This window comes from Schistosoma mansoni (genome assembly GCF_000237925.1).
Source record: "Schistosoma mansoni, WGS project CABG00000000 data, supercontig 0113, strain Puerto Rico, whole genome shotgun sequence".
Classification (NCBI taxonomy): Eukaryota; Metazoa; Platyhelminthes; class Trematoda; order Strigeidida; family Schistosomatidae; genus Schistosoma; species Schistosoma mansoni.
Window position 1 is genome coordinate 78,908 of NW_017386033.1, and position 22,965 is coordinate 101,872.

Consider the following 22,965-nt stretch of genomic DNA (forward strand, 5'->3'; position numbering starts at 1 on the left):
CCTTAACCAAATTAGATGTGAACAAACTCAATTGTACGCGAGCCGCTACAGGTATCAACTTAAGGACCATTTTACAACAAAAAGGACTAGACAACTGTTTGGTCTTAGTCACTGGACTACACAAAAAATCTATATAAAGGACAGTACGAATAAATGTTCCAGATTGCCAAGGAGCCTCAGATTAGTAAGGAGTAGATGTCTGTTGTCACATATTTTAAGGAGTTTACCAGTTAGCGTTAATTATTAATGACTACAAACTATCTACAGATTAAGGCCACTTTAAAAAGGTTACCGCAGAAACAAAACGCTAACAGAAAATAATGCGTAGTGCCATTAGACGTTTAGAAGCTTTAGAGCAAAACCAAAGACTTTACAAACATTTTATGACAGAGATTTATTTACATTTACAAGGAATTTTTGCATAAATTGAATAAAATCCATGTTTAACTGATTTGAAGTTCCTTGCTTAGATTTTTCTTAATTAAATTGTACTACTTATTTGACTTATACACTAAAACCAATAAGAACAAGGATTTATATATTGATAATTTTTGTTGATAAATTATAAGAAACAAGCAGTTTGAAAAATTTGGTTTAACTTCCAGTTAAACCAGTCTATTAGATCTGATTCAATGTTTTTTTCTTTTCAACTTTATCCACGTATACAAACTATTTTAAAGATTAGAATCTCATTTTGTCAGCCGATGAGTTGTATGGATAGAACTATCATATGTGTACAAATGCATGTTAACAAGAATTTTAGGTTAATTAATGTCAAAATGAATCATTATTCATCAGGAATTTTACTGAGACACAGCATAACAAATGTTATAAAACTTAGTTATTACAGCTGAGTAATGTATTGTAGGCACTAAGCAATACATGAGATCAGTGTATATGAAAGTAGCTAAAATCGTTGTTCTCGTTCTCTTCAAAACACTAGTAGGAGTTAATTTTAAGTACAAAGGGTAACGAACTATTTATAGTGAATGACCATTAGTCTTTTAACAAACCATATAATTTAGACGACAGTTCTTACATATACACAATTTTTTTCAGTTTTTTTTAATAAAGTCAAATTAATATATTCAGCAGACATCAACCTTGGGAAAATCGGAAATCAGAGAACTCTGGGTAAGCTTTAGACTTGTATCCGTTTCTTTTCACATCCGTAATCAACAATGAAATCAAATTCAAGACCTTTAAGAGTCGCATACATCTAACCACTGTATACCTCTACATAATAACGTTAGCTAGTGTAAAAGTTGGGAGGATGTTACGGGTAGCCATACCAAAACGTGGCACCACTGAATGAAATCATAAACTGATAATCTGAGTCACGTAAGTAGACGCAGACTACCTGATTAGGGTATATTTAATAACCGTGACCAGTGGTTAGGAACGTTAAGCAACATGACTTATAATCGATCACAATAGCGTAGATGCATTCATTCTTTATCTTTCAATCTTGATCTCCAGTATTTCTCCATACCTTTCCACTTCGTTTTTTAGAAGCATATCCACAATATTTAATTTTTCTTATTATTATTGCTACTACACTATTGTGACTTCTTTACTTTCATCTTATCTTGCCAATATGATGTGGCATATTGGGCTGACGCACATTTGCACCAGGCTCTACGTTAAGATTAAATAATTGAATCAGAATTCAATAATAATCATAATTATTTTTAACTGATATCAATCTGTGATAAAATGAACAATTTGCAACTATTAAGCCTGTGTCTAGAACAACTCTAACGAATCTAACGCTCCTTTTGAATAATTCGCTCAAATCCAAAATATTTAGGCCTGAACATTTATAATAATACAGTTAATCCACATACGTATAGTCGGTAATAGTTGTCTCACAATAAACCAAATTTATGAAATCATATTACTGAATATGTTGTTTATATCCAGACAGTGGGAGCAAAAAGTAAATTTAACCATTGGATTTAAAGTCAAATTTAAAACAAACAACTAACTATTCAAACTAATAATGTAATGAATTTTAACATAATTGATTTATGAGTACTGAAACTCACTATTGAGTAACATTGAATTTAGCTCCACAGCTCTCAGTAAAAAAGGTGATTATGTTAGTTACTGAATGAAGATATATGTAAATCCATCTATATCGAGGCTTCCATTCCACTAAATAGATTTTTATTAATATTAGTATTTTTTCTATTATATCTTGAAATCTGAAGAGATAAATCCATACTCTGTATATAACGTCCAAAGTCTTAGTGATCATCATTTTCTGATTTACTTAGAATCGTACGAATCAACAGTATGTCCGAACATATCTATATCATGATAAACTTTTATATTATAATATGCAATCCTTCTTTAATGAATAGACTAGTACGTCCAGAAGAGAGAAGCAGAAATAATTTATGAGCTAGTTGACCTACTTAATACAATAAAATTGTAAAACAAAATCTTTCAGTTCACCTTAGAAATAGTAACGTATCCATTTATGTTAACTACAAGAACTATGCTATGTGAAATTATGAGGTACAATAATTGTTTAGTAAATGCATATATATATATATATATATATATATATTCATAAAAAACAAATTAAAATAAAAACAATGAATGTGCACAATCCGCTGTTTGAAATTTAGAAGATAAATAATGAATACAATTGAGTCCACAACACTAGGTTATATGAACCAGTTTATAAAATTCGAACACCAATTCAACGACAATATCAGTATAGACTATCCAACGAATTTAATGAACAATCAAGACATTGAAAACAAGCCCATCTTTACATTCACATGCTTCGGTTAAAATATTGATTACATAAATAAACTAGGTTTTTTGTACGAATTGAAACTTTATTTTGGGTAACAAAACTTCAAATGATGTATTTTCCATTTCTACAGCTATTTTAGACAGTTTTCCAAATGTTATTTTTTTCGCTGCTTAGACCGTTCGCAAATATTGGTATAAACACCAAATGCTTAATAACATTTCAGGGTGGACCTGTTGAATTTTTTGATCAATATATAAATCTCCGAAGCTGAGATAATCGGTACTGGAAGTTAAATGTCACCTCCTCACGGCTAAACTTTATAATAATCGGCTTATCACGTTAACCCTAATTATCGTGGGCATCCAACTTTAAAAAATTAACACCAATGAAATAAAACGGTTTAAGCAGATTTGACAAAATATTGTCCCAGATAAGCAGATTACGACTGCATATCAAATAATCAGGCCACTTCTGACATTGCATCTTATAATCCCGCTTTGTTTTGATAAGAAAAATATAAGAACTGACTAAAACAACACGTCTACCATTATTTTTTTAATCATTGGCACTAAGGGGCACCAAAATATACATGCGCCACACAAACCATTGAATTTTTATGTGGGCTAAAGCACTGCCTTGGGTGTTCAAACCGAAGCAGGTGGTTTGCTTGTGGGGCTACTACCCGGACCTTAGACCTAAAGGTCTAATCCACAAGGCAGTGGAGCAACGTTAGGACATACGATCCCATAGTAGCTGATAACAAACATTACATTCATACGCCATTTGTTCCCTCACGATTCTGGAACCCATGTGCACCATTGTTTGTAACCAGGTTTTCTTGGTTCCCTAGGTTGAATGCTCTGTACTCACTAACCTTGGTTAAGCTCTAGATAATCGCTTTTCATCCTCCTAATTTTGTAAACACTGTCGCCAGGGGACGGAAGTGAGTAGAAGTTTTTTGGTGGTGGCTTCGTACTCGTGGCCGTTTGACAGCATTTAGAGAGGGAGAGTGGACTCACCTCACTCTCAGTCGTACAAGTGAATAATAATTCTTATTTCTGAAACCGCAACAGTGCAGCAATATGGTCGATTCGCATCGATTTCTAGCATAAACTGTAAAGCTGTGCTTCATAACGACTATTAGTTCAAAAACGAATGCTGATATATATTACAGGTATCAACTGTCAGCAATATAATTTCGTTTCCGACTACACCATAGTGAACTTATTTCGAAATATGTTGTACTTTAATCTAGTATATACTTCAGATCGTATATAAAATATCACGAGTTGGAGAAGTTTAACATGACGGACGATAGCACTCAATCAAACAAATAGAAACTAATTTGCATAGAGAAGTAACAAATGATCATTAAAGTACATAAAGGTATTACTGAAAGATGAAGAGCTTCCAAAATGTATGTATTTTGCTCGTGATTCATTCAAACTTTGTAAACTGACGATTTAGTAATTTCACATTTATTCTAAACTAGAATAAAGATAAAACTCGTTCTAGAAAAAAAAGACTAATTTCCACTGAACATAAACAGTTCTTTAGAGTTATTCTTAAACTTTCATAAATAAGTGAATTTATTAATAGCCTCAAGATCAAGAACACAATGAAACATTTCATCAAACCGAATGAACTCCATTATTAACACAATTATATCTGACCAAACCTTATCACCTATACCTGTTAAAAGCCACATAGAAGTGCACTGAAATTGAATGAACAAAACACCAATTTTTGCGAACTTTTACTTAACAGTCAACATTTAACCAGCTGTGGTCGATAATTTATAATCATAATATTGATGGAAATTTCATAAGACTTAAGTACATTGATAATAATAAGGCTATAATTATTGTTAAACAATCACCATCCGTCCCACCAAAAAAATAGGAAATCACAGTATTTAGCGATATAGTAACAAGTGAATCAATATACTGAAACTAGAACAAATAATTCGTATGCATGTCTTTGTGAAATGTTAAAGATTATGTAAGATTACAAGATTAAATGGTATATATATATATATATATATATATATATATATATATAGCTTAAAATAGAAATGAGACAATTTCCGCTCACAAACACAAAAAAGAAAATTAAGTACCATTACTAAACATTTACAGTCAACATTTTTCCATCTGAGACTAAGTAACCAATATGTATATATACAAGTGGGACAGACTAAATAATCCATAAATAAGATAAAAATTCTGACTCTAAATTTACATGTGCAAAAAAATAGTGAAAACAAGATCACACAAACTAATTACTGTAGTTTAGAATGAGCAAATTTAAGGGAATGCTGTGCAAGGATTAAACAATACGAACTAACACCAGACAAATATAAATAAAGATCAAGATAGGAAGAAACCAATCAGACTAAAAAATTAATAAGACAGAGGTAGATATATATATATATATATATATAATGACTACGTGAATGGAAGCAATAATTGTGTGGTAGTATGGAAAAAGAACCTTGCCCTTTAGAGCTACATACCGGACAAAAATGTCTGTATCCACAAATGACTCGTTTTAATGACAATAAACGCATATGCAACTCTAGCTCCGCATGTGTATGTAGGAAGTGATCTTTTCAAATTATTACACAGCGCCCGACGAATGCTCAACAAAATCACGACAACCAGTATTCCAACCGCTAGATAGTACTCTCTGTGAATGCTGGTATGTCTCATTACAATGATCAGGCATATTAGTTTGGCAGACAGTAGGAATTCCAGCCATCAGGCTATGTTGAAGTTGTTGAGTTTGTTGTTGTAATTGTTGTTGTTGTAACTGAAAAAACATTAAATTATGGTAGGCTGCAGCGGCCGCATGAGCAGCCGATAATTGATTATTCGATTGTACAACATGTTGATCATCCCTCGTAATGGATAACTGAGGATTTTTACGTACACTTCTATGATTAGATATATATTCTATTGGTTGAGTATTATATGAAAATATATCATTAGTGAAATGATGACATAACTTTTGAGGAATGGAATTATTAGAATTCACTGACTGTTGAGGGAAAGGTGATGTAAATACAAACAAACTTGGATTTGATCCCCAGACAACAGACTCTCGACTTGGTGGTATATAGTTGACAGGTGATGATACAGGTCGACTGGAGGAATGTAAATGACTTGAATCCTCTTGTTTTATCATCGGTTGAACGCGACCAACTGGTACTAAAATTAAAATGATTGAAAGAGTAACTCAATCTATTACATAAAATCCACAAAACACTAGAATATCATATATTTGAATACTGATTTGTATGTAGAATCTGTTACATAAAAAGAAGAGTGATTCTTTTTGTACAATTTTGTTTTACATTCCAAGATGTTTATATTTACGTCTCTTTAAATAAACTAAAGTCTCAAGAAATATAAGTCAGCGACTAACTGATTGCGACCAGAGATGACAACCAGTCGTCGAAGCACAATCCCAATATCAGAGTTAGGAAGAGATTAGTAACATTATTTGTATATGATAGAAATTTTTTAGATAGGATTTGGAAAGATGAATATAACAGTGGGCTGATAACTGTCGAAATCCAAAACGAATTCAGTGTCAGAGGAAAATAAATGTATGAATCTCTATTGTCTATAGAAGTTCCGTAACTAGGTGCATAATTTATTACGTAGATAGTAATGATCACGACAACAGTTTATCAGTCAGCGTGAAGTCTATCAAAAAATGAATGTATCCGTACCACAACTAGTGACTCATAACTATATCACACAGTATCTTCAACCAATGACCCCAGTAAATGGGTGGATCCCAACTACGCAGTTTACACTTACCCACAATTAGCTTTTTTAAAACCTATTTATATGTCAGACTGCATTTCGTGTCATGAGAAATGGTGGTCAGATATATATAACAAATGAACCGAAGATTAGTTGAAAGTTTAAAAGTGGAAGAAATGACGTACACTTTTTCAAGACTTAGAAAACTGCATTTTGTCAACGTTTCCTCATTGAACAGAACATGTTTTACGTCATATAATTTTTAGAAAATAAACTGATCTCAGAAAGTTTTATATAGTTAAGATCAAGAGTCAATTGAAGCTAGACCACCGCGGAAAACCTGGAAGCACTGGACGGCCGTTTCTCCCTATTGTGGGACTCCTCAGCAGTACACATCCACGATCCCGCCTCGCGAGATTCGAAACCAGGACCTTTCAGTCTCGCGACAGAGCACTTAACCGACAGACCACTGAGCCGGCATCCAACGGTATTAATGTCTAACCTCAACCAATCCACGAAATTGCGCGACCAACTTCCACTGTACTGAGGTATATACCTGTCTCTACCTGACATGGATTAGCTCCACTGGCCACGACTTCTCACTAGAACTCTAACAGGTTTTCCACGGTGGTCTAGCTTCAATTGACTCATGATCTTAACGATATAAAATTACTAAAATCTCCACAAAACCCCCTTGTGATAATGATCTCAGAAAGGTAGGTGAAGAAATTGTACTTTCTATTAGGATATCTAACACAACAATAAACAGGAATGATGGTAAGTTCGGGTAAATAACCTTCAGAAGGTTTACGTACTTCTCGGTGCATCTTCCAGAGAAAAACATCGCCGAAACACAACTCGGTCAACATGGTTTAATGAAGCCTTCACTTCAAGGGATATTACAGTCGACCATCGGTTTGCACATTTGTTCTACAACATGCCCAAGGGTGAAGATTTTTTCAATATCTTCAATCAGGTTTAAAATTACCTTGTTTATCCCAAGTTTACTGTAGCTGAGCCCCATTTAGAATATTTTAAACACTATTGATCAGACTGATTATTTTATAGATGTCACAAAAGTGAGCAAATCACGACTTCATCTTTTTCGGGAATAAGATCAATGGTAGACGACTTTCTAGTAAATGTTCCTGAGATGAGTCTGAAAAGTTGCCAAGCATTCATTATGGAGACCAACTTTTCGTTTTCCATCATTGTTCAAGACAATTTAGTAAATTTTTTGTTAGTATATGTTTAATTTCAGGTTCAGATAGTTGTTGGAACTATATCTCTTAACTTTTTGGATAGATATAAAAACCAAAAACGATACCAGTGTCTACACTAACAATTCCCTAACTGCCAAGAAGTAAACAATAGATTACATCTATTATACGAAAACTACATTGAAACCAAAATTCATAACCCAAAACAAAAGAAAGTGAATGCTTAATTAACTCATGGTGCAAGGATAAAGTAACTCTACTCACATCAAAATTACGATACGCCTGAGTAGGACTCTGGGATTCACGTAGCAAAGTCAATCAGAACGTATAAATTTAGTTAACCATTATTATTGTTAAAAATCATATTCACAGTTTATATGTGATCATAAAGCTACGTGTTCACATCAAGATATTAAAAATAACCATGAAAATGAACCTACTTTTTTTATCAGAACGCTGTTGGCACATCAAATCGAAGGTTGACTTGTACGCCCTAGGATAATTTACAAGACATATTCGCAGAATAATTTACAACTTGAAACAAATTAAAGAAGTTATTTACTCGTAACAGTAACTAATTTATGCTATACGTGAAGTGATGGTCAGACAGCTTAAACAGACATCTCTCAGTTCATTTTTCTGACGCCATTTTACTTCGAATTTGCATTTACAATAGGAACACTTTTAATCTACATAAGTCGTAGTTTGAAGAACGTTACATGAAATTGTAAATTGGCTGCCGAATTATTATTATTATTATTATTCATGAAATAAATGGTTGGAACAACTAAGCACAGCTAGAGACATCAGTGACGATGTTTTTATTAGCGTTTCGAACCGTTAAAAAACAAACAACTTGAGTTGAATACACGAAACCATTAGCGGCACAAAAGCTGGTAAACGTGTATTAATTGACACAAAGTTATTTTTTGTTGGTTGAGAAAAGCCTGGACGTAATGTTTCCTAACCCAATGGTGACGTGTCCTAGCGATGATTTAAATACTTGGATACAAAAATTACCCTTTCTTTACTAACCAAGGCTACTCAAAAGACAATTCTGTAAAATATAGTAATTGGCAGATACCAAAATGATTGATCCAAGTTAATAAATGCGGAGAAATCTTGAAAACGAGTTAGAAGCTTACTAATACGAAAGTGACAATTCCAACCGCGAAAAAATGGAAGTTTAAACTTGCAAAACTATCTCAAAAAAACAGTCAGTAAGTGGGTATCTGACGTTTAGTAACTTAACGTAGGCCACTTTCTTCAGAGTAAATAAATAACCGAATTTCGTTTATTTACTGCGATGTATACGGAGTTGTTCTCCGTCACACTTGTTTTCTCAATAGCACATTCCTAACTATTTGTTGTCTTTTATCGTCCTGGAGATTATTGATAAAGTGTCGTATATCAGTCATCCGGTCTATTGAGTCCCGTTAATATTAGGATTTCAATCCTTTTTGACTAGAAATTACCGTAAGCCTAGTCGTCTAATAGCCACTCTTTATTCTTAAGTCTGGTGGTTTTTAGAAATAAACAGTCGACTTAGCATAAAAGCATCAGATAGTAACTGTTACTTGTCTCCTGGTTTGAGACATCTAAAGACTCATCTATGTATCGTTCAGCTCGGTTTGGTCTTCCTATTTAGGCTTTCAAATCAACTAGCTATCACAACTCATCTATGAGTAATTTTTAACGTAGTAATTATGCAATTCATAATTTGATAACATTAATTGAACCAGAAACTGTTTCTGAAGAAAACTATGTAGAGATCACTAAGTTCCACAAATCTCTTTAAATATTCTATACACATTTTTAAACATACCCCGAAAATCCGCAATCCGATTTGATTGCATTAGGATTTGATATAATTTCTGAGGGACAGCTGAATGTATCATGTTGAACTAAACTATGAGAAATCCTATCTACACTCTCAGAACTAGGATTTATGGCGACAGACTGACGTTTCATGCGATTAGAGTTATACGAAGAACCTAATAAAAAACAAAAACAAAAACATTAATGTGATAAGATTATACTCAACACAATTCTTCTACATAAGAACCACATAAATGTTACTAAAAACACACATACAGCAAATATGGAGATAATTGGTGGTTAATTAAAAACAAACAAACAGTAAACAAATCTTTGGAATTTGTTGAATGATAACTACTTATCATCTGTAAACCAAAATCAGTCAGTTTAAAAGTAACTTCCTCAGTCAACATTATGTGACTTCATGTTCTTATCAAAATAATTGTGGAAAAAAATAGACGCAGAAAATCGGCATTTAATAATTCACTGAGGACACTTAGTTCTCAGTTTTCGATGACAAAATAACATTTAAACATACTTGGAGGAAGCATTGACAAGTTGACAGCATTATTTACAGCTGGTTCTGAGTTGTTTGTTACTAAATTCATAGGCATGCAATCTGTATCGTTCACAAAAGGATTGTTCGATTGAACTTGAGCAACAGAATGTTTGTGGACATCACTATGGCTGACTATATGAGGTTGTTGATCTTGATAATGAAATGAAGTAGAGTCCTGGCGTGACAGAGACTGTTGAGTTACTGATCCATGAACTTCATACATTGGAGCACGCTTCAAGAAATACAATTAATAGGAGCAGTTGGATAAACGTAGATTTAAGAGAAAACGCAATACCATTTAAAATACAGAAAGTTACTATTTATAGTTATATCGAATAAACTTACAGAAAAAAACTATGCCAGTAGTAGGACAACAGAAATTAATATTCACAAACTTAACATAGGAGGACGAACAATGAAATTGCATAATACTTGGTCACGAACTTCAGCACTACTAAAATGGTATTGCTACCAAAAATCAACAATTATTTGAAAACGATGATCAAACACAGAATATTGTAGATGGAATTTCACAAGCATACAAAAAATTGATGTAACTGGCATGTCTTAAATACAATAATTTCACCCAAACTTACGTTACGACAGTGCCAAGATAGGCGAGATTAGCACAAACCGCTGACATTCATTATACGTCAACAGGTCTCATAACTCAGGCTACAGCTATTATTTACGGAGTTAACAAAATATAGACTGTTCAACTAATTTTAACGAGTGCACGAACAAACTCCTTTCAGTTTTGTAAAAGTACTTCGGACCTAGGTGCAAAAAATATGCCATAACTACGGACACCGAATGCCAACTGATAAATAAACTTCTCGAGAACATAATTCTTGAAAAGACAATTGCAGAGAATAGTCTTGTTTGACGGATCTAAGACAGATTGATAGCAAGAAACGTAAAAATTGTTGGACTTCAATAATGATGGAGGTGTTCTAACATCTATTCTAGGGTGAAAAGATGGCCAATACATCCACAACCAGAACGAAAATCAGACTGCTCCTCACGAGTCAATTTTTAACGGGTTCTAAACAATCTATGAACTACGGCGGAAGCCAATAATTTGGACCCAATTAGAAGTAGACCTATCTCTTGATAGCAGTTGCATAGGTAACGTAAAATATGGGCTAAATACTTTTTGACTTTGTGAATTTATTACTATTTGATTATGACAAAAAGGAATCATGTGATATGTCCGTCTCAAGGTTTGTCCGATTTATTTTTTATTCGGTTGGGTTTTACCCTGTCGTTTTCATAGTATAAGTCAACGTCTAATCAGTGTACTAGTACATTCCACAGGAATGATCATATTTATGATATCTATGTTAAAAGTACAATTGAGCATGTGATTAATGTATTGTGAGTTTTCTTCAGTATTTAGTAGTTTTTAACTAGCTCATAGTGTAGTGCGACATGCTTGTATATATTTAATGGATTATAAAGTTTCGTCTTTGTCACCTAAACATGACCAGATATAGTAGCCACACAATATAAGTATGACTATGGTCTGGTAGGTTTTGTTACATCACAGATCATCACTGAGCCAATCAACATGAAACATTTTAAGGGGCACTAGATAAATTCAAATCAGTGACTCAATAAATTTTCATGGCTTCAAATGTTCACCGTTATCCAACTTATATGAATCTACATACAAAAATTCAGCTAGAAAACTTTCTGGAAGACACGAATAAGCGACAAAATTCTATTGTCAATCCTTATAACGTTCAGATCTCGAAAGTCGATGAACCAACTTGTCAACCATATCGAGTAATAAACACAATCATTCTTTTATTGATAATTAGTTATGTGAGATATCACGAAATCAGAAACTTTCAACTTTCGTTAGTATTATATGATCTCATACCTTGAAAATTGTATTCGTTTGCTTTAATGTTAACCATAACTTATACATTGGGATGAGTAGAGCAGTTTTCGGCGTTTTTAAATCAATCAAATATTAACATTTTTAAGAAAAAAGATCTACATTTAATTCAAAATTGAACAAAGGTATGACCACATAAACAAACAGATGCCTAGAATAAGAGTAATCATCAAAAAACTTATAATGAGTAATTAACTCAAAACAAAATAACACTTACAGAACAATTAAGGTCCGGTCGAACTATTTCATTGATTCTCGAATTGATCAATGGACCTTTCACTAAATGTGATGGACAAGCTCCATGACACTCACATCTTCTGGAAACATTGTTAACAAAATCAGATCCACTGCTGCGGGTGGACTTAAATAAAGTAGAGGGATGTTTTTGATTATTGTTGAAATTTTGCTGGTGATGAGCTACAGCTAAGGCCGCAACAGCAGTTGCGGGATATTGATATAAATGTTGCTGATTTACTAAAGCACACAGAGTATCACATAAACCAGTATTTGGTTTACATGTCACATCAATGGACTCTTGACGAGCAGTACAAGCCCCATTACCTTTTTCTCGACCTACAATATCCAACATAAATGAATTTTCACCTTCAGATAACCTGCTGAGTTCAGGTTGAATATAAACAGAGTGAAGAGGATGATGTAGCATTTGTTGGATATGGTTTGTTTGAGAAGTGTTTGTCGAGACAGAACTCAGTGGCTGCACTCTTGGAGCTGGAACGGAGCTACTAATCAAAAATGGCGATGGTGCAGGTGCAGTGACAGCATTTAGTAGGGATAATGCACTACCAGCACCACCAGCAGTTACCAAGTCGTAGAACGAAAGAGAACGTTGCATTGGAGAAGTATATGTTGCCGGTAAATTATCTGCAGTTATTTGAGTGGGTCTCACACAAACTTCAGATTTGTTCTGAGAAATAATTATAGTTGCAGGAGTACATTCAATGACTGGACATACTTTTCCAGATTCTGTGGCAGGAAGAGACACATGATTATTTTCATTGATAGCACTCAGTGAAGAGTACTGATGCAAGCATGGGAAGCTGGATGAAGTATTACTAGGAATTGGAATAAGCTGTGAAGTTGATTTCGCTGAAAACGCAGCCGCTGCTGCTGCTGCGGCATAGTAAGCAGCTCTAGCATCAGCCCGACAGTTAGATGAGTGATTAGCCTGAGGATATGGGTGGCTGTTAATTTGTGTAGGTAATGCAGTTCGAGTATCAATAATATTCGAAGTAACATAGTGAAGAGTCTCTGGAAAAGTGCTAACAACCTTCTGTGGTAATGGCATACACTTCGAATGGGAATTAATATCAGTTGCATGCTGCCTACGTGAACTACCATGACAAACCTGCATCAGTGTGAGAGATTCTTGGGTTCTATAAAAGTAACAAAACAAAATTTCAAAATATAATTTAAGTAAGAAATATAAAGTAGCACATTGAGATACAGACATAAACTATCTAATGGGACAACTATCAGCAACTAAGTTGCCAATATCTCTATTACCTGGTTTTTACTGATGCAACTTTACAATAAACTTTCAGTCAGTCAAAACGTAAAACCCGTACGCACACACATCAACTCAAGTTATCATACCACATTAGCACAGAGATGAAGTTGTAAGGTCAAATTCTAAAATAGTAGGTAGTATCAGTATTAGTGATAATAGCAAGTATTAGGCATCGTAGAAAAAGAAAATGTAAATTAGCGAAATGAAAACAAAAATTATTATGAATTTAGAATCGTAAGACTTGAGGGAAGACAAAGATTAGATGCACCTGTACTATTGCAAACAATTTCGAGACATTTCATTCATAGTCTAACCGTTAGTTAGGATAATCACGCGGACGCAAACCAGCTTGTCTACATCTATTAACAAGGTCAAGTTTAATTGTCAGAGACCTCATGAGCTGATGTCGTGTTTTGGTTCGGCAGCATTTTTCCAGCCTACTTCACTAGAAAGCATCGCCCGTTGGGGTAGGTGGCGGATGAACGTTCGTAACATGTCGCAACCACCTCAGTTGATGAAGTTTTACTACTTCACCCACCAACTTCTCTTTTTATAATATTCTCTTTCTATCCCAGACATTGCTTACTTCGTGACCCCACAACAAACGGGCTATGATTCGTAGACACTAATGATGGAATACCAGTAACCTATGAATATCCTCTACTATTCTTAACGGCTGTTTCACATCCATAAAGTAGAACTTAGTGTCTAAAATGTTAGCTTCAATAACAATTCGACGCCTATCTTAAGCTCGTGAAGAGCAGACTCGAGAGAACCAGGCTGGTTTTCGACCTGGACGTGGTTGTGTAGACCAGTTATTCACTTTACATCAGGTCTTAGAACATGGACGCACATACAGGTACTCCCTACTCGAACACAACTGGTCGAGTTAAAGCGTACGGCGAACTGTCATCAGAATTAATTACCTCAAGTGGTATTCGTCAGGGCTGTACACTCTCTTCATTCTTGTTTAACTTTATCGTAGACGTGCTATTAGAAATACGCAGATGACAGCTCTATTTGGTGAAGACGCTGATAAAATGCAGAATCTTCTGTTAGCACTGAGTAACAATGCCAGGATACTTGGAATGCGTTTCTCCCCCTCTAAATGTAAATTGTTGTTTCAGGACTGGCCCGCGTCGACACCTGAACTAAGGATAGGGAGTGAAGTAGTCGAACGCGTCGACAACTTTACTTATTTTGGAAGTCTGATCAGCCTTAATGGGTTGGTGTTTGACGAAATCTCAGCACGGATTCAAAAAGCTCGTTTGGCTTTTGCCAACTTACGTCACCTATGGCGAAGACGAGATATCCATCTATCAATTAAGGGACGAGTATATTCCACAACAGTTCGATCTGTTCTACTTTACGGCTGAGAAAGATGGCCTTTAAGAGTAGAAGATACACGTAAGTTACTAGTATTTAACCACAGATGCCTTAGAAATATTGCTCGCATCTGCTTGGATCACCGGGTAAGTAATAGTGAGGTTAGACAAAGGGTATTAGGGAATGATGATAAATCAGTTGATGAGGTTGTAAATCTTCATCAACTGAGACGGTTGGGCCACGTGTTACGTATACCTGAACACCGATTACCACGACGTGCAATGCTGACTAGTATAGGGGATGGTTGGAAGAAAGTTAGAGGTGGCCAGACCAAAACGTGGCATCAGAGCTTGAAGTCACTAACTTCTAGTCTGAGCCATGTTGGCAGACGCAGACTACTTGGTTGGGGTCTGCGCAACTATCGTAACCAATGGTTGGAGACTCTAAGTGACATGACTCCAAATCGATCACAATGGCGTCGGTGTATACACTTTCTGTCTTTCTTTAAACCTTGAGATTAAAATTGCTTGATATCTGTCTTTCTTACTTACTATATCCTTATATAAACCTTTATCTTATATATTACCACCACTAAATTACCTACTATGAATTCGGTGTTCATCTTGTGCTAATGAGGTATGGCAACTATGACTGATGCATATGTGTGCCTGGTCTTACGTTGGAGCTGACTGACTGGATTTGATATTATGTTCTCTACACTCAGATTACCTACCTTTTCCACTTTTAACTCCACAGTTAGCTTGAATATTTACTAGTCGGTGACTCATACACACGTAAATACTTTTTTATCGTCCAACACCTTCAAATCCTTAGCTCATGTTTAAGTAAAGGCTTCACATCCATCCCATCTTTTTTTAGTTTTATAAGCCAGATATTTGCTGTCCATCGTAAATATCATTCTTGGCCTAGTGTTCAAACTCCATGTAGTAATTGGCTTGAGTTTTCTCTCTTAGAGGGGTCAATTATTCACTTTCTGTCTTTCTTTAAACCTTGAGATTAAAATTGCTTGATATCTGTCTTTCTTCCTTACTATATCCTTATATAAACCTTTATTTTATATATTACCACCACTAAATTACCTACTATGAATTCGGTGTTCATCTTGTGCTAATGAGGTATGGCAACTTGGACCGATGCATATGTGTGCCTGGTCCAACGTTGTAGCTGACTGACTGACTGCTATTAGAAATAACACTTCCCTCATCCAAATTTAGAGCGGTTGAACTTCTACCAGGAGACTCACTTGTTGACTTAGAATACGCCGACGACATAGTTTTATTTGGTGAAGACGCTGACAAAATGCAGAGTCTTCTGACCACCATAAGCAACAATGCACGCATGTTCAGGATGCGATTCTCTCCTTCGAAGTGCAAGACGTTACTTCAGGATTGGGTTGCATCGACACCTGAACTAATGATAGGGAATGAAGTAGTTGAGCGTGTCGACCGCTTCACTTATTTACTGTGCAGCAATTCATTCCGTCCTACTTTGTGGCAGTGAAACATGGCCGGTAAGAATAGAAGATATTCGTAGGCTGCTAGTATTCGATCATAGGTGTCTTCGAAGCATTACTCGTATATCCTGGGACCACCGAGTAAGTAATGCAGTTGTTAGGAAACGGGTGCTAGGTACTGATGGCAAATCGATTGATGAAGTAGTGAAACCTCATCAGTTGAGATGGCTGGAACCACCGACTGCCCTGACGTGCGATGTTTTATGGTGTAGAAGTAGGTTGGAAGAAAGCTAGGGGCGGTCAGACCAAAACGTGGCACAAATCCACGGTCACTGACAAGTAGACTGAGCTATGTTGGTAGGTGTAGACTACCTGGTTGGGATTCGCGAGATGTTAGCAACCGATAGTTAGAGACCTTGAATGACATGGCTCCAAATCTAAGCAATGGCTCAGGTGCATCCACTCTTTGTGTTCTCCCAAATTCTAATCTTCTAAATTCTTCATGTCCCTTTCTTTTTTCTCTTTCCAAATTTATTTCACTAGATTATACTCCTTGAATATCATCTTCAAACCCTAATCTTTCCGATTACTGCTTACACTCTTACTACTTATACCACTATGGGATTTGAATCGACAGCTGTATCTCTGTGCTAATGTGATATGGCAACTAGAATTGGTGTACGTACGTACGAAGTTCTAAGTTATGACTGACTGACTGGCATCCGGTTTGGACTCTGTCGTATCGTAGGAGGAAATGACGAAAAGGCATCGTTTCTCACACTGATTTCTCCTTATTTTGATAAAACTTTCTGATTTAGCAGTACATGATCAACTGTACATGAGGATTCAGTTGATTAGTACTGCCTCAGCTCTAGCGCTTAGTTAGATACCAACACCAACAGAGCCAGACGATGACACAGGGTCCTTGGATAAACGCACGTGAAACAAGCTTTCCCAAGTGACGGATGGGAAGCGAATTCATAGTGCTTTAACAAGGTTTTAAATGCGGGCCCTGGATAGACAACAGACACTGATGTTGGGATTTTCAAGTGATATAGCCAACCTTATATGTTGTCAGATACGCATTAGTATGTGAACGTGGAAGGAGAACAGTTTGAATGGCATACGTGGTTTCAGAAAAACTGGTTCAGTACTCGTAGTCGGTGGTAGCACTCAACTCCTGACTAGTCAGTGACTTAAGATCGTTTAGATCGGACAGGATTTCCATCATAAGCGAGCAGCTGCATTAGTTGAAAAATAAACGAAATGAAAATAAAAGGGAGTAGATATGTAACGTCGTACAAAAGAAACAAAAACGAATGATACCAAATGATTGTGAATATGATTTGTCGGAACGAAAGTTGAAGTAAGAGTAATTTTTCCAGTAGTAATCATTTGATTGGTGTTTGTCGATGATAACAGTACAGATTGATTAACTTACATTCTGAAAAAAGTTTATGTTATTATCTTGACGCTGAAAAGATTTAAACACTAATGCTTGTACATAGTAAAATATACTTGCGACAACTATTACCGTTACAATGAACAAAAGACAAACTTACCGTTTAGCGAAAGGCTGACAGTGAAGGTGAGTCATAGTTACGAACGAATGTTTAAGGGCTATATCAGGTGTTATTCGATCACATGGACGCATTTTTAGCATCTCCGTTAAAAGATAAGTAAATTGCTGGCGATCGACAATATCAAGATCTGATTCGTCAGACGCAGAATGTCCATTTACATCACGGATTTGATTCAGAGAATTAAAAAAATATTTCCTAGCCTCTTTAGCTTGCTGACCAGTTTCAGAAGCATATTCTTCCGGAGTTTTTAACCGCCAATCACATCGATAATGATCACGTACAAAAAATGTGTTGCATTTCCCAGCGTTTTTTAACATATCAGAAGGGGGTAAACCTTGAGTCTCTACTATGTATCTCATCTAAATTTGGAAACGTCAAAGTAAATCAAAGAATTTAGCGATGATATCATACTACTATAAAAGTACTGAATTTGCTATTATAAAATGTATGAGAATAGATACAAATTTTACTGTCAAGTCTAACTAAACATTCCCAAGAAAAAATTAGTAAACATCAACGTACTACCAAGTGACTAATACTGAGGTTAGGAATAGGGTACTCGGTAAGGATGACGAGTAGGTTGGTGAAGTAGTATATCTTGATCAGTCGAAGTGATTAGAACATGTATTACCTATGTGAATTCACCGGTTACCTCGAGTTGTCTGGTTCAGTAGAATAAAGAAAGCTCGGGTTGGTCAAACCAAAATGTGGCATCAATTCGTAAAGTTAATGGCAAGTGGAGTGAGAAGCGCAGATAAGTGCAAACTACCTGGTTGGGGTCCGTGTAATTACTTCAACCAAAGGTTCGAGGCTTTAGGTGACATGGCTCAAAACCGATCACAACGGCGTGGACGTACTGTCTTGGTCTTTCAGCAAATACTGATTCTTAAAATCCCCTTATTTTTTTCCTTTTATACCTAAGCCTTTCTTCCACTACCACTGACTTATCTAATACTTCTAGTAGTTCCATAATCCTCCTGATAGTTTTGCCTTGCTGATGTGTGGCAATTAGAACCGATGCCCACAAGTGCTACATAATACACTGCATATTACTGACTAGCACCTCACTATTCTTAGGACTCAAGATTTCCGGAGTAACTGCTACTTTAAATTTTAGCTATGCAAGCCTATCTACTAAAGTTTGTAATCACGAAAATACAACCGGGTGTTGAGTTTTCTAATGTTGAAAAGAACGAAGTCTAGTACGCATTAACAGCAGTTACCAAACTCGGATGACCGTAAGAAATTTTTCAGGACCTACAGCTTAATACACAGTAGCCAATCGCGATGAAATAGCTTGAAATTGGGAGTTCTAGTTAGTCCATAGGACTGATTCAAGGAAACAAGTAGTTGACAAGATCGTTTTCAAATACTAATTATAATACTGCTTGTCGTATTTCAGGAGTCAGCAACCAATGACAATACTGTGACCCATTTAAATAACATTCTATGTCATGAAAGACTTGTACTCGAACAAAATCGTGTTCAGTAAAGGACATACTGCAAATTTACTCGAAAATCATGTAGCTACTCTGATAAAAGAACTTTTTGCGACGAGTCTTCGAGACGTTCGTAAAGTAATCAAAATGGATAATGTACATTAGTTTCAATGAAGTCACAATTGTGTTTTTTAAACTGATAGGTAAATTATGCTCTCATGTACTGTGAGCTAATCAACGTTAAACGAACTACACTCACTTCGATGATCAGTGGAGGTTTTCTGTGATTTTATTAGACGAGATTTCGGGTAGTTAAAACTAAAGAATAGAATGCTAATCGACAGATGAATACAACGTTATGTGGTCGGAAGATGGTTATTCACGAAACCTTATTGCTGACATAAGTTGCCAAATGATCAGTAATCAGACAAGGTCACTATCTAGATAAATTTCCATGTAGTAAAAAAGCATTCCTACATACTGAGTATGAACATATGATAAACGTGATAAAATGTCATAGGTCATTGGACGGAATTGGCTTGTAGGTGACTCCTCCGGTCAATTAAGAACTCACTGTCAAGCCTTTAGGCGTTATATCAGTAAGAGTGGAAATTCGTGTATAAACAGTCCGGAAATTTAAAATATAACTAGTGTGGAATGCTTAGACTATATCTGCTGCTCAGATGCAGATAGCGAAGTACCGCTAATTTTAGAAATACATAGCTTACTAGTATTTTCTAAATGATACAAGTCACATTTATCTTTATTAATATATAGTGACACCATATAGGAATGAAATTCTATTCCCAAAAGACTAACGTCACCTTAAATTGTTGTGAACTTAGAAGCCAGTTCGTATAAAGTACGGAACTTGCAAAGCTAAAAAGCTACCCAAATATTTTTCGCAACATCGAAGGATTTATCTAACGAACGAGCAGAATTATTGTCGAGACCAGCAATAAATAATGACTTAGCAACCAAGTATAGTGATGCAATGATGTTCGAAGCAAACGCGAACGGCATACAGCAGTTTGAGGAAAACGACAAAATGCATTACGTGACGATAGTAGTAACCAATAAACAATGGATCTAACACAAAATCGCATCGATCCAATTCGTCATAACTCCCATCATCATGTAGAAAATGACTACTATTTGGGTACTCCGTTAGTGTCACTGGACTACAAATAAATATAGCTCAAAACAGTACGAAAAAGCTCAACTAGTAAACAGGTTACGCTATCCATTACATCTCTATACTTCATTTGATTAAAATCACACCCACCTAAAATCGCAGAATTTCAAATTTTTATGAGTACATCACCTCAAATAGAAAAATAAACACTAATCAATTTACAAAGACTCCATGATGCTCACTTACAAGATTATAAATTGGAGACTTACGAAAACCGAACTTTGGGGTCCTGATAACTTATCTTCAGAATCCAAACTTCTGGTCACTAAACGAACAAGCAATTCATCCTTAATCTATGTAAGTCGATACTCAAGTACATGTTTACGTATCAGGGTACATAACATTTACTAGGTATTTGTTTTACTACTGTATTTTGAACCGTAAACTTATTGAGCTAGTAATAATATCCAGGCACCTAAACCGGAGTAAGCTGCTATTAGAACCCGCGATGTTTTGGGTGTAAGCTCCAATTACAACGCCAATGTTCCACGTAAAAGATGTACCACAGAAGAATACTATTCCCCTTCAACAATAGATTTAAGGGTGTTGTATGAGTCCTTCGATAATCATTACAGTACAAAGTTTTTTTTTAAAAAATATACAAATATAAGGTTTAGACAGCTAACGCATGTAGTCTGCGACAACCTTAACACGCTATAAGCATTCCAGCGTCATGACATGCTCGGTATGTTTGATGAGGGAATTCCCAAACTAATACTTAAACGAAACACAATCGGGTTTAGAACTCACTTGATCATATTCAGATGAACCAGGATATAAAGGCCAGCCGAGGAAAAGCTCAGCTAAAACACATCCCAATGACCACATATCAATTGCTTCATCAAAAGGTAAGCCCAGAAGGATCTCAGGAGCACGATAGTAACGTGATTGAAGGTAAGTGTTTTGAACAGCTTTGGAACTATGGCATGCAGAACCGAAGTCAATTACTTTGACTCTGTAACGCATGTTTTCTGAGCCTGGATTCACTAACATTATATTTTCTGGTTTCAAATCAGCATGGATTAAACCAAGAGTCTTTAATTTTGAAAGAGCCGTGAGGACCTGCTGAGAAATGGGGCGGATCTCCGGAAGCGTCAATGGACGAAACTTATTTGACTTGAGATACTCATATAAGTTTTGGTCCAATAACTCAAATACGAAACACATGTGGTTTCTATGTTGAAAGCACTCAATCGCCCTGACAATATTATGAGACTCTGTGTCCTGTTGAGCCAGTGTTTGCAAAATTTGAATCTCTATATTACCTTGCCTTAGGTAAGAAGGTAAGTTCTTTAATATCTTGATGGCTACATAGCGGCTCGTTGATCGACAGCGGCACTTGACAACCTGGCCGAAAGTCCCTCGCCCGAGAAATGAGAGAACTTCGTATGCCTCGCTGCCAGAATTAAGCATCTCCCCAACAACTATGGCATAGTCACCCTCAGTTGTAGTTAGCTTTGAGTTCGCCTTTGTGGTTGCAGCCGGCAGCGTATTCATACCAGTGAACTGTATAGCGCTACTTGAGCAGATGTCAGTTATTGGGGCGTTTATTGCAGAGACATTAGATGTGTTGTAAGTACATGCCTGATGCTGTAAAAACGAGCCAACATGAGCTCCCAAATGACCATGTAAATGACCACTAGGAGAAGAAGGAACATGCAAACGGTGTAACCTTGGAGCAGACGAGCCATCGTGAATCTGCAAATTAGCGTCATCCGCTTTCCTCTTTTTATGAACAATATGGATTCCATTCCTAGCAGGATACAAACCATTCTCATCTTTTGATCGATCATACTGTTTCTGAATATTAACAAGCTCCGAATATCTGGGAAACCCCGAATATTTAGCAAACTTTAACTTGTTCTCTTTGAAGACATGTCCTTCCGTATAAACACTCTGCAAATCCATTTATAACTGATTATAAACGAGAAATAGATGCATTCTAGACATTAACAATCAGGAAGAACGGTCGATCAAACAAAACCAGCAGCGAAGATACCCGCCACTGTGTGCCTAACTCCAACTCACTCAAACAAACTAGAGACCTAAGATAAACCACCATATAAATCAATCTGCACGTCATACTGTTGAGAGAGTTATGAACAAAACTATCTCCGAAGGTATCTTATTTTTATTTTATTACAGCTGTGTAGCGGCAAACAGATCCCTAAAAATAAATAGCTCTGTAAATCTTCAACATCTGATGCTGACCGCATTACTTTTACTGGACACACCTATCTGAACGAGGTCGTTCATGCATCCACACCAGATCACGAGTAGGTGCGTCGTGCTACGCAACTCTTACAACCGTTTGCCAGCTTATAGTAAACGCTACTTGATATATCGATAGTCATTCAAATGTATCTTCGAACATCTC

At 35.9% G+C, this 22,965-nt stretch overlaps 1 protein-coding gene across 1 annotated transcript; it reads right to left on the minus strand.

Moving 5' to 3' along the window:
* Nucleotides 1-5,389: 5,389 nt before the first annotated feature.
* Nucleotides 5,390-22,602, minus strand: Smp_000720 (serine/threonine kinase; the record flags this gene model as incomplete). The annotated part of the gene is made up of 7 exons (XM_018790380.1): nt 21,339-22,602; nt 17,934-18,313; nt 12,261-13,437; nt 10,120-10,372; nt 9,589-9,757; nt 8,204-8,256; nt 5,390-5,979 (listed from the first exon to the last, which is right to left on the minus strand). Exons 1-7 carry the CDS (start codon nt 22,494-22,496, stop codon nt 5,390-5,392), a joined length of 3,780 nt encoding a protein of 1,259 aa, XP_018646293.1. The 5' UTR covers nt 22,497-22,602.
* Between the last annotated feature and the right edge of the window lie 363 nt (nt 22,603-22,965).